The 13,934-nt window shown below is 35.4% G+C and overlaps 1 protein-coding gene across 1 annotated transcript in view; it reads right to left on the bottom strand.

Annotated features, from left to right (window-relative positions):
- The window catches only part of VWA8 (von Willebrand factor A domain containing 8), a 388,865-nt gene that overhangs the window by 243,595 nt on the left and 131,336 nt on the right, over positions 1 to 13,934 (bottom strand). Inside the window, exon 18 of the mRNA XM_024569321.4 lies at positions 4,100 to 4,206. Within this exon, the coding sequence (XP_024425089.3) occupies positions 4,100 to 4,206 (107 nt within the window). The remainder of the gene's footprint in view (positions 1 to 4,099; positions 4,207 to 13,934) is intronic.

The following is a 13,934-nucleotide window of genomic DNA, read 5'->3' as shown; positions in this document are numbered from 1 at the left end:
AAAATAGAAATAAGCTGGAAGGTGGAATAGAAATAGAAATAGAAATAATCAAAACCTTGAAGGTATTTTATTCATGAGAATGTTTTTTATTTAAGATTTCATTTATTTATTTTTAGAAAGAGGGGAAGGAAGGGAGAAAGAGGAAGAGAAACATCAATCAGTTGCCTCTTGAATGCCCCCAACAGGGGGCCTCACCCACAACCCAGGCGTATGTACCGACTGGGAATCAGAAACAACAACCTTTCCGTTTGTGGGATGATGCCCATCCCACTGAGCTACACCAGTCAGGGATGCTAGAGTGTTTTTAGCTCTACATAAACAGGTTAAAGCTCTACAAAAAGCTTTAAGAAGTGTTCTAAAATGTAATAAAATTTAATTAAAACAACATATATAGCAAACAGCATACAGATAAAATTGAGAGGAAAAAACCCCCAGAACTGAGTAACCTTAATAAGCTCGTTCAGTCAAAGACTATCACACATATAATAAGCCAAATATACATTCAAAAGCTTTGAAGTACCTTGAACATCATTTTGTCATGTCCCACCCATTGAAAAACCCCACACAAGAATCCCCAAGATAACTAATCAAAAATACAAATGAATCAACCCATGGCAGACCTCCGAAATTACTATTTTCAGTGATGGTCCAGGAGATCTGTATTTTCAAATGAGCACCCCAGGAGCTATGCAATTATTTTGTGATATTATTATTGGAATGTTTCTTATAGTTGGTCTAGAATAGAATCGAAGTTCCTTGAAGTCATGAACCTAAGTAATAAATTTATTGAAGTCAGGGATATGACATCTGTATTCCTTACAGTAACCAGATATCCATGTTCTCTGTCTGATATATGCCAAGGTCAATAATGATAACACTAATAGTAGTCATTGTAGTAGTAGCAATCATTACAGTAATAGAAGCTATTATTAATTGAGAAACTTCTATGTGCCAGATCCCACAGTAGGAGTTTCAGCTCATTGTTTTCTCATATAATTTAATTTTCCTAATAATGAGACAAGAATTATGAAGAAGCTAAGAAAAACAAAAAATTAAGTAATTTGCTTCAAATCTCCCAGCTGGTATGGCTAGAGATAAAAATAGAATTGATGTCCTTTCTGCCATATGGAGTATGTTCAATCCTTTGACGCCAAATAATATTCCATCCTGTGGAAATACCCTAGCATGCAGGTAGACAACTACAATACCTTAAACAACTGACCCATCTTTTTCCTCCCTACTTTAAATAAGAAAATTTCTATTTTAGTGTTAACGCATGTTAAAAGACAAGGTGGAAAAGCAGTATGAGCCTCTGTGGAGTACCATGAACAATTTTAAGCTAAAAATAATTACACTGTCACCCTGTTTAATCACTGCTGAGTGCTACACACTTGCCAAAGCACAGCAGACCTCTTCTTTTAATAGATCCACACCATTTTTCTTTTTATTTACAAGTTCTATAGGGGAAAAAACCGTAAGCTGTCATGATGAGGGTTTATTATTTATTTACTACCATCAGGTCTGTCTTTACCACTATAAAACTGTGAAAGAAAAGACCAGGATTGTGCAGTAAATTTACTATATACTTGCATGTTGAAATGACAGACATAATTTCAGATTCAAACAGCATCTGATATCATTTATGCTTTAATACATTTAGGTCATTAGGACAATTTAATTCAATCAACCAATACTTATTGTTAAAATTTCAAGCTAAAAAAGACAAATGCATGGAGAGAATGGTGATACTACAGTTCCCTGGGAGAAAGCTGGTTAACAATCTTCTACAAAATCTCCGAGGATGGCATTATTTTGGTAAATTTATTAAGTCCCCAGCCTGATAAGCTCAAAACCTGATTTTGTCATCACAACAGAGGACAAACCTAAATCTCAAGAGATTATTAAAGACATAGATTCTGATCTATATATAAATGTTTCTATATAAACCCAAAGTTGCAAAGTATTACATTGCAATGAAAACTGCAACTTTCATATGAACTATATGGTACGCTGGTTGTCAGATCAGCATATTACCTAGAGGAACATCTGAATGGAAAAAGCCAAATCCTTATCAGAATGTTGCTTGGTGAGCATGGCCCCAAAACAAAGAAAGTGAATTAAATGAATTTTCCAAAAACAGTGACATTAAAGATGGATGGAATCAGAGGAATCAAGTCTCTTGACTTAGGTTCCTTATCCCCTACACATGGCTGAGGTGGGAACTGCTAACAACAGCCTGTTAGCAAGACAAAACAATCTATAGTTTGAATGATGCAGTCTTTCTCTGGATATGTTAAATAATTCACACATAACATTATGAGTTTAAAAAGAACCCAGGTTATTCTGTCTCTGAATTGGCTATGTATATCTACACCCAGATCCATCAGTATTCAGAGTTTAAAATTTTGCTTTAAAAAAAGCAAAAATCATCTTATTTTCTTAATATCAAATTCTTATCTCAGTGTATGTCCAACAACCAAGAACACCTACTACAGCCCTGGCCAGTGTGGCTCAGTGGATTGAAAGCTGGCCTGCGAATTCAATTCCCAGTCAGGGCACATGCCTAGGTTGTGGGCCAGGTCCCCAGCTGGGGGCGTGTGACAGGCAACCAATGATGTTTCTTTGATACATCGATGTTTTTCTTCCTCCTCTGTTCTCCCCCCTTCTAAACATAAATAAATAAAACCTAAAAAATAATAATAAAATAAAAAAGAACACCTACTACAAAGAAAACCACAATAGACCCCTTTGGAGAAGGGTCACACATTGGATGTTTTGAGGTAATTAATACCGCAAAAATTGAGAAACTTTCATTGCCCTTTAATGGAAGAATGAGCAACTTGTATAGGAAGAAATAAACTTCCCCCCAATTTAAAATTATACTTGTGGCTCTCCAGGAGAAAAGAACAACAAATGATAATACAAGGTTGGTTTTGAAAAAGTCCAGACAATGTTAATATAATGAGAATGGTTTGCACAACACTGACATAACAAGGAGAGTAGACTGGAATGCACATGCGTCAACAATGATGACTTCACTGTGCTAGTCAGTGGGGACTGTAGACACCATTGAGTGAGCATGTGTACTGTGTGGCCGTTGCATTCAAAATGACTGAGAGAATAGAGCAATGAATCTGCCTCCAATTTTGCATTACACTTGAACATTCCTCCGTGGAAACTATTTGGATGATTCAGAAGGCTGCGGCTATGGGCAACTAGAGATTGTCAGCTTCATCACAACAATGCACCTGCTCAAGCATTACGTCACATGTAGAGTTTTTTGGCAAAACATTGAATCACTCAGGTAACTCTGCCCCACTGTAGCCCAGATTTGGTGCCCCGCAACTTCTGGCTTTTCCCCAAACAATCACAGGTGATTTTTTCCCTAAAATCACCTGTGAAAGGGAAGAGTTTTCAGACCATCAATAAAGTACTAGGTTCAGTAAAGTACTATGTAAGGGGCAGTTGATAGTGGTTGGGAGAACTGTGTGAGGTCCCAAGGTGCCTGCTTTGAAGGGGACTGAGGTGTTATTGTCCTGTGTACAACGTTTCCTGCATCTTGTATCTTCTCCAATAAATGTCTCTACTTTTCACATTACATGGCTGGATACCTTGTGGACAGACCTCGTACATGTGGAAGTGGAAGATTAAGGAGGCATGAAATGGTACCCTGAATATTACCTTAGTCTATCTAAACCTAGAATAGCTTCACAAACACATCCCATAAGACACTGCTGGTCCTCAAAATGGAAATGTTGTGCAAGGAAAACAGAATTTTAGTTTCTATGTGAAACACATTTGCAAAAAAATGTTAAACAAAATCACACAAGTTTATTTATATCAGAAATTCTGAGAGCCTTTAACATGTGCATGTCAATTGTGATTCTTAAGGGAGTGGGCATGGGGGGAGGACCTGTACCTGGTATGGAAATAAAGGAAGTATTCTAAGGCTTAACTTTTAAGTGGGTTTAAATCTATTCTTTTTTAAAAAAAGATTTATTTCTTCAACCCAAAATGAAACAAAATAAATGGAAAACAAAACCATTTTTTAAAGAAAGTTAATATTATTTCACTTAAAAATTATAAATCAAATACTTACATTTGTAATCTTCCAGTTCTGGTTCTAGATTATTATCAGTACTTATTTCTATTGAAGCATCTGCCAGGTTTTTTTCTAATGCTGACCTTGCAAGACTTGGTAAAAACCTGGAGTCGGGGAGAGGATTGAATGATAAAGTCAAAACTTTCTGTGATTCCTAAATATCTCTCACACACACACACACACACACACACACACACACTAATTACAACCAATTAAGGAAGTTCAATCTGGATCTGTGAAATACAAATAGTAAATAAACTTTGAGTACATGTGATAATAAAGTATGTTTGTTGAATCTTCTTTAATAAGTAAAACTCACTAGTAATTAATGGTATTCATTTATATACAACATTTTGCAAAACAAAACTTAAAATAATTTGCTTTTGAAAACATTTTGTATACCTCATAAATCTTGTTTATCATTTAACTAGCTTATCAAATTTTCTTAAATAGATAAAACAATATTTTAAACTGCTCCAAGTTGACAATTAACGATGGATTAACGATGGATTAACGATGTTTCTTTTACATTCTAACCAAACTATTGAATGAATTTAATATTATCTAGCTTGGTTCTTCTTTCCATTTATACTTGCCTATCTATTCTACATGTATTTTGTCAAAACGACACTCGGGCAAGTGACAGAGGCATTCTTAATCTATAAATAAACTACATGAACTTCCTGGGCTTAGAACATGAAAAGAGTTTCCCGCACAAGTATCTGAATTCTGAACCCAAGTGAGTCCATACAAATGATATTTAATCCATGGTTACCTGTGCTATACTACTATAAACTAAATACTATGTGCCACAATGTTCCAAATAACCATACAATCAACATACCACTTTTAATTTAGGTTTTTCCATAGCTCTAAATTTTCTGTGATTGTTCTCACAGCCTCGAGAATAAACTCTAATAAAGGAGATGTTGGTGTGAGTGAGGAGGCAAATGGATGAGCATGTAAAGGACTGCTGGATTTTTTTAGTTTAAAAAGTTAACTGCTTCCTTTCCTACTGCTCACTGCTATTTTCTATTTTTTTCCCTCTCCTTCCCTGGCCTTTGGTAAAATAAGTAAAACGTAAATGAATGAAATATCATTATTTCTATCCTATCTTCCCATAACCAAAGCAAGCACATATCCTGTTTCAAACTTTTAAAGTGTATTTATCAGTAATATGAGCATCATAGTGTCTTTTAAAAATCATTATTACTATTATCATTATTTATTTCCAACAAAAAAAGAATTGGAAAGTCACTAGTTTTGTTAGATCTCGGTTATAGGAAAAACTAAAGAAAGATTCAACCATATTCTGGGAAACTTAGAAACAGAAGAAGTTGCCCTAGGCTAATTCAAATAACTATCTTTGTCACCAGAGTGGAATAGGATCTTTAGATTAAAGAATAAAATAGGATTTCTCAGGATGGTAGCATGAGAAGCTAGAACCAGGGCGGAGGATGCTCCCAAATTACCACCCATGAGGGAAGAAGTATTAGAAGTAAGAATGAGAGAAAAAGACTGAGGGGCTTAGTGGATGCCAGGCAGGCTTTGAGTTCTATTTAGAAAGTGCAATTGATTTATTTTTACCTGTAATTTTAAATCAAATTTATAAACAATATTGGAATATCTAAGATAATTTATGGTTTATCCAAGTTAAAAATGTAAATTGTACTTCTGGCCAAGATGGAGGTATGGGTACACACACTGTTCCTCCTCACACAACCAAAAGAAGGACAACAACAAATTTAAAAACAAAAAACAACCAGAACTGACAGAAAATCAAACTGTATAGAAGTCTGACAACCAAGGAGTTAAAGAAGAAACATTCATTCAGAGTGGTAGGAGGGGCAGAGACAGGCAGCCACTGAGAGGACACCCGGCAAGGCAGCTGCTGGCAGACCTGGCAGCTGGAGGACCAGACAAGGCAGAAGCTGGCAGTGCAGGCAGACCCACATTTACATGCAAATAAATCAAGAGGAACAGGAAAGAGAGACAGACCCCAAAACCCAGGGTTCCAGTGCAGGGAAATAAAGCCTCAAAACTTCTGACTGAAAAAACTTATGAGGGTTGAGGCAGCAGGAGAAACTCCCAGCCTCACAAGAGAATTAACTGGAGAGACCCACAGGGTCCTAGAAGATACACGGAACCACCCACCTGGGAATCAGCACCAAAAGGACCCAATTTGCTTGTGGGTAGCAGTGGAAGTGACTAAAAGCCAGCACAGAGCTGAACAAGTGGCATTGTTCCCTCTGGGACCCCTCCCCAACATACAGTGCTACAACGCAGCAACCTGGGGTGCCCTGCCCTGGAGAATACCTAAGGCTCCACCCCTTACTATGTAAGAGGTGCTCCAAGACCAGAAAAAAATGGCCCAAATAAAAGAACAGATCAAAGCTCCAAAAAAATACAATGAAGAGATAGCCAACTTATAAGATACACAGTTCAAAATGCTGGTAAACAGGATGCTCACAGAATTGGCTGAGTATGGTCACAAAATAGAGGATAAAGTAAAGACTATAAAAAGTGAAATAAAGGAAAATATACAGGGAACCATCAGTGAAGGACGGAAACTGGGACTCAAATCAATAGTTTGGACCACAAGGAAGAAATAAACATTCCAACACAATGAAGAGACAAGGATTCAAGATGCTTAGGAACCTCCAGGACAACTTTAAATGTTCCAACATCTGAATCATAGGAGTGCCAGAAGGAGAAGAGGAAGGGCAAGAAATTGAAAATTTATTTGAAAAAATAATGAAGGAAATAGACTGCAAAGGAAATAGACTATCAGGAAGTCCAGGAAGTTCGGAGAGTCCCAAAGAAGCTGGACCCAAGGAGGAACACACCAAGGCACATCATCATTACATTACCCAAGATTAAAGAGAAGGAGGGAACCTTAAAAGCAGCAAGAGAAAAGGAGACAGTTACCTACAAAGGAGTTCCCATTAGACTATCAGCTGATTTCTCAAAAGAAACCTTGCAGGCAAGAAGGGGCTAGCAAGAAGTATTCCAAGTCATGAAAGGCAAGGACCTACATCCAAGATTACTCTGTCAAGCAAAGCTATCATTTAGAAAGGAAGTGCAGGTAAAGTGCTTCCCAGATAAGGTCAAGTTAAAGGAGTTCCTCATCACGAAACCCTTATTACAGGGATGTCAAACTCATTTTCACCAGGGATCACATCACCCTCGGGGTTGCCTTCAAAGGGCCAAATGTAATTTTAGGACTGTATAAATGTAACTACTCCTTAACAGTTAAGTGAGAGCTCTTGGCTGCCGCCAGGTAGAAACAAGGGACCAGGCCAGATTTGGCCGCCATGCCTTGTATTTTCCACCTGTGCCTTATTATATGAAATGTTAAAGGAACTTATCTAAGAAAAAGATGATCAAAAATATGAACCGTAAGATGATAACAAACTCAAAACTATCAACAACCGAACCTAAAAACAAAAACAAAAACAAACTAAGCAATCAACTAGAATAGGAACAGAATCACAGAAATGGAGATCACATGGAGGGTTAGCAGTGGCTGGAGGGGGAGGGGGAGAAAAGGGGAAAAGGTACAGGGAATAAGTAGTATAAATGGTAGGTACAAAGTAGACAGGGGGTGGTTGAGAATAGTATAGAAAATGTAGAAGCCGAAGAACTTGTATGTATGACCCATGGACATGAACTAAAGTGGGGAGGAATGCAGGTGGGAGGGGGGTTGCAGGGCAGAAGGGAATAAAGGGGGGAAAATGGGACGACTGTAGTAGCATAATCAATAAAATATATTTTTAAAAAATCTAAATTGTTAAATTCTGAGTCAGGTAATTTCTCAGGAAGATTTTGTTTCTTAATTCATATGTCTAAAGAGCTTAAAAGGAAACAATATATAAAATTCACTAACATAATTTCAAATGTTTGAAGATACTTAATTTAGACAAGTTTTATAAAGAGGGTCACACATCTTTCAAAGGCCCATGAAAGTAATTAGATCTGACAGACTTATAGAGTAAGCTGAATAACAGAAAGCAGAAATCTAAATTTCTTAGATTGTAGAGTTAAAAAATTCAATAGCAGTTTTAAAGTCAAAAAGTCTCTTTTAAAGTCCATGAATAGTCTCTCTTGTAAGAACAATCATTGTTAAGGACAACAAAAAATTGACATCAAAATAACCATTGTAATCATTTACCACTATGTATGATAATTCTATCAGGTTTGTTTTTTAAAAATTAATCAGGTAAGAGCTTAAACAACGTGCAAATTTTATGTAGATGTCTTTCATTTCATGTCACAAGGGAATGTCTGGAAAATGTAAGTAAACTAAGTTGTTGGTGAATGAAAAATTTCCCCATTACCTCAATGTCTGAGACAGTTAATCTTCATTTCTGATTAAATTCTTATAGGTCTGCCCCAAATTTCTATGCTAAAGGATGATCAACCCCAAGATTTTCCAGAACTAAATAATTTAATGGAATGCAAAATACTTGGATGGATTAGTTTTGTAACAGTTAATTTTAATAAACTCTTCTATAATATTTTTTTGCATGTGAAAAAATTGATAATTTCCTAATCCTCTAAATTTTCTTCTCTTTGTCCTCTTAGACTAGAGGACATTCATCTAGAAAATGAATTTTGCGTCTAGCTTCAAGACCTGATGTACACATTATGGGCTATGAGGACAAGGTCCTTAGGGAGCCATTTCCTCAGATGGAGAAATGTTCCATTCTGAATTGAACTGGCCATAAGCAAACAAATGAATAATATTTTTTAATGAAATTAACAAAACCAACTTAGCTAGTACTCAATAAGTTTAATGTTTAATGAATTTAGCCTAGAGAATTTCTTTTTATTTTCTTTGCTTAATAATAGACTTGTGAATATATATTATGTCAATTTTTGTTCTAAAATTTCTTTTCACTGCTTCAATATGGAATGAGGCCATAAAAAAAAAACCCTGTATACACCACTAACTGTTTCATCCTGCCACTGTGCTATCTTGAAGAGAGATTAGTAAAAAGGCTTTGACTCTGTAGCCTTGCTAAAGTCAACAGATGATGCACAAACAAGACAGCTGTTTGACTTATTTGCAAAGGGTCATGGGGTGGTAACCAAATACAGTTTTATTGATAACACTGGAAGAATTAGCTATTTGATTCAGTGAAATATTTATGAGTATGGAAAGTAAGCAATTTTTAGTTTTTTAATTTTTAAGAATGAAATATTTCAAGCATACAGAAAATTACAAAGGATATTAAGCATTCTGTTCATCTCACCCCATCCCTATAGGTAACCCTCGCCCTGAAATTAGTGGGTGTCTTCCTGTCCATATTTTTATTTTGCTACATATATAGGAGTAAAAAATATATTACACTGTTTAGTGTACTTAACATTTTATATAAAGGGCATCATATACCAAACCTCCTCTTGCAAGCTGCTTTTTTCACTCGATATCATGTTGTTATGATTCATACCTATCCATTCATGCAGAGAAAATGATCTACTTCATTTTAACTTCTATGTAGTATTTCATTACAAGAATATGTCAATTTATATATTCATTTCCTACTGATAGGTTGTTTCCAATTTTTCATTCTTACAAACAATGATGCAATAAATATCCTCCTACACATCTTCTTATAAATACATATAAGTCTATCTCTGAGGTAATATCAAGAAGTAGAACTGTCAAATAATATAGTATTAATATATTTATGCATAAAGATACTGTGCCATCAACTCCAAAGTTATGAGACTTCTATCTCAATGGCAGTCATGAAAGTTCACTTCCACTCATGGAAAAAAATTAATTTTTACAAGTATAAATTTTTAAGTATAAAATGATAGATGATTATTGTCTTAAATGTCATTTCCCTGATAAATAATGAAGTTGAGCATCTTTTCAAATATTTTTTTGGTCATTTGAGTTAATTTTTCTGTGTATGTCTACTCATCCTTTGCCTATTTAGGGTTTTTTTCTTTGTCTCATTAATTAGTACTTAATAGTTCCAGAATATAAGTCCTTTTGTGATTATAAATCTTATGAAACATCTCTTAGTTTGTAACTTTTAAGTTGTAGAGTCGCTTATGACATTTTGTTATATAATGGGATTTTACTATTTTTTATGAAATAAAGTGGATATTTCTCATTTTTAGCCACTTATTGACAAGTCCATCCATTTCTACCCTGATTTATTAAGCCACCTCTAATATATACCAAATTCCCATAGTGGGTCTCGTTCTGGGCTGTGTAGTCTATTCGTATGGTCTCTTTGTCTTTTCTTGTACCAATACCACACCGTTATAATGAATACACCTTTATAATAGATCTTGACAGTACACCTCCTTAATCTTCCTCAAAAATGCTTGACTATTTATTGGCCCTTCACACTGCCATGATAATTTTGAGATTAGCTTGTTAAATTCATTACAACCTTGGTGTTCTCTGACTATATTATACCAATTCTGTATCAATTTGAGGTAAAAGAAACAGCCTTACAATACTGAATGTTACCTTTCATAAACATGTATAACTTCCCATTTGTTTCAATCTTTTAGAGCTTTCAATAGACATTTATGTTTTTCTCCTTGAAACCATTAAATGTCATTCATTATGTTTATTTCTAGGTACTCAAAAGTTTGCAACGTTATTTTAAATGGGACTATTATTAAAAACTAGACTTTCTCATTAACTATTACTGGAATATGGGAATATTACTGATTTGGGTACATAAGTAATGTCACTAAACTCTATTTGTTCTAATAATTTATATGCAGTTTCTCCTGAATCTTTTATGTAGCTAATCTTATAACCATGGACAGATGCACTGGCTAAAAGTATAGAAAGATGATATTTTTGTTTTGTTCCTTCCTCTAAAGGAAATATATCAAGTATTCCACCTAAAAATATTTGCTGTAAATTTTTGGTAGATGCACTTAACCAGATTAAAGAATTTCATTTCTATTCATGACTTACTAAGAATATTCCTGATTCATTAAGAATTTTGTTTGTTTTTTGCTTTGGTTTGTTTTTAAGTTTTGCAGGTGGGTATTATCAATTCCATTTTACTCATTTTTTATAATGATATTTTCCCACTGTGTTAATATAGTAAATTGAAAATATAATTTCTTCACTTTCTTCAGACAATTCCAAATTGCTCATGATTAAAAAAAGAAAACTACATATTTTGCTAGGTTTGGTTTGTTAGTATCTCATTTAAGATTTTTGCACCCATTCTAATGATTTGACTTATAATTTACCTTTCATACATTATTCTTGTCTGATTTACATATCAATATTATATTAGAGTCAAAGTGAATTGCTATGTTTTCAAAGTTTTTTTCAAAGAGAAAAAAGCACAAATAAATAATATTAGAAGGAAAAATGTAACAGAACTACACTTAAAGTCAGTATTTACAAAAACCATAAAAAAGGTCAGTTTTCTAGAATCATTTATATTACCAAATTGTGTCAAGAAAGGATAAAAAATTTCAAATAGATTCATAACCTTGAAAGAAATTGAATTAGCAGTATATATCTTATTTAAAAAAATATAACTTTGGTGGTTTTGTCAAGTTTTACCATACTGTTAAGAAATATGTGTTGTTCTGTCATATAGTTTGACACTATATTCCATTTGAAGTGTGAATAATTCGGAACTATTAAATCTACTAAATTAAGCTTCTTTCCTCATCTTCTTTATTCCCAATTTGATTTTGGCTTTGAAATATATTTTGTCTAATAATAATACTATGTATCTTCTCTTTTGGTTAGTATTTTTCTGGTATATCTTCTTATGCCTTCACCTCTGACCTTTTTATTATGTTTTAGATGTGACTTTTGTATGAGTATATAACTAACTAGGTTTTGTTTTTTAAAATTCAATCAGGATCTCCAACTTTCAACTAGAAAGTTTAATCTTGCATGATATTTGTGCTCGCTTCTAATATTATTTCATGTTTACTCTTTAGACTGATTTTTTTCACTTTTCACCCCTTTCATTTCTACTTATTTTTTTAAAGTATATTTTATTGATTATGACATTACAGCTGTCATGTCAATTTTTTCTCCCCTTCATTCTCCTCTGCCCTGCAACACCCCTCCCACCAGCACTCCCCCACTTTAGTTCATGTCCATGGGTTGTACATATAAGTTCTTTGGCTTCTCCATTTCCCATGCTATTCTTAACCTCCCCCTGTCTATTTTGTACTTACCATTTATGCTTCTTATTCCCTGTATCTTTGTCCCCATTCTCCTCCATTCCCTCCCCACTGATAACCCTCCATGTAGTTTCCATTTCTGTAATTCTGTTCCTGTTCTAGTTGTTTGCTTAGTTTGCTTTTGTTTTTGTTTTTTAAGGTTTGGTTTTTGATACTTGTGAGTTTGTTGTTATTTTAGTGTTCATATTTTTTGATCATCTTTGTTTCTTAGATAAGTCCCTTTAACATTTCATATAATAAGGGCTTGGTGATGATGAACTCCTCTAACTTGACCTTATCTGGGAAGCACTTTACCTACCCTTCCATTCTAAATGATAGCTTTGCCTGATAGAGTAATCTTGGATGTAGGTCCTTTCCTGTCATGACTTGGAATACTTCTTGCCAGCCCCTTCTTGCCTTCAAGGTTTCTTTTGAGAAATCAGCTGACAGTCTTATGGGAACTCCTTTATAAGTAACTGTCTCCTTTTCTGTTGCTGCTTTTTAGATTCTCTCCTAATCTTTAATCTTGGGTAACATAGTTATGATGTGTCTTGGTGTGGTACTTCTTTGGTCCAATTTCTCTGGGACTCTCTGGGCTTCCTGGACTTCCTGGAAGTCTGTTTCCTTCGCCAATTGGGGAACTGTTCATTCATTATTTTTTCAAAGAAGTTTTCAATTTCTTGTTCTTCCTCCTCTCCTTCTGCCACCCCTGTGATTCAGATGTTAGAACATTTAAAGTTGTCCTGGAAGTTCCTAAGACTCTCCTCATCTTCTTGAATTCTTGTCTCTTCATTGTGTTGGAATGTTTATTTCTTCCTTCTGGTCCAAACCATTGATTTGAGTCCCAGTTTCCTTCCCTTCACTGATGGTTCCCTGTATATTTTTATTTCACTTTGCATAGCCTTCACTTCTTCCTGTATTTTGTGACTGTACTCAACCATTTCTGTGAGCATCCTGATTACCAGTGTTTTGAACTGTGCATTTGATAGGTTGGCTATCTATTCATCACTTAGTTGGTTTTTTTTTTTTTTGGAGCTTTGACCTGTTCTTCATTTGGGCCATATATTTTTGTCTTGGCATGACTGTTACATTCTAAGGGGTGGAGCCTTAAGTATTTGCCAGGTGGGGGGAAACCCAGGTTGCTGTGTTGTGGTGCTTTCTATGGGGGAGGGGTCCAAGAGGGAACAAAACTGCTTGCTTGGGCTCTCAGCTGGCTTTCAGTCACATCCCCTGCTACCCACAAGCAAACTGGGCCCTTCTGGTGCTGATTCCCAGGTGATTGGTTTTGTGTACCTTTTAGAACCCTGTGGGTCTCTCCAACAAACTCTCCTGTGAGGCTGGGAGTTTCTCCTGCAGCTGCCACCCCTACAGATTTTTACAGCTAAAGGTTTAAGGCTTTCTTTTCCTGTGCTATAACCCTGGATTGCAGTCTGTCTTGCTGCCCAGATGTACCTCCCTCTTTATCCGCACACAAATGTGGAACCGTCTTGTCTGCCAGTAGCTGCCTTGCCCCAGTTCTCCAGCTGCCTCCTTGCTGCGCGTCCAATCTACCCCAGCTGCCCGTCTCCACCCCTCCTACCAGTCTAAATGAATGTTTCTTCTTTAACTCCTTGGTTGTTGGACTTCAATACAGTTTGATTTTCTGGCAGTTCTC

This window comes from Desmodus rotundus, chromosome 13 (assembly GCF_022682495.2).
Source record: "Desmodus rotundus isolate HL8 chromosome 13, HLdesRot8A.1, whole genome shotgun sequence".
Taxonomy (NCBI): Eukaryota; Metazoa; Chordata; class Mammalia; order Chiroptera; family Phyllostomidae; genus Desmodus; species Desmodus rotundus.
The sequence above is the reverse complement of the archived record's forward strand: the minus strand, read 5'-3'. Positions and strand labels throughout refer to the sequence as shown.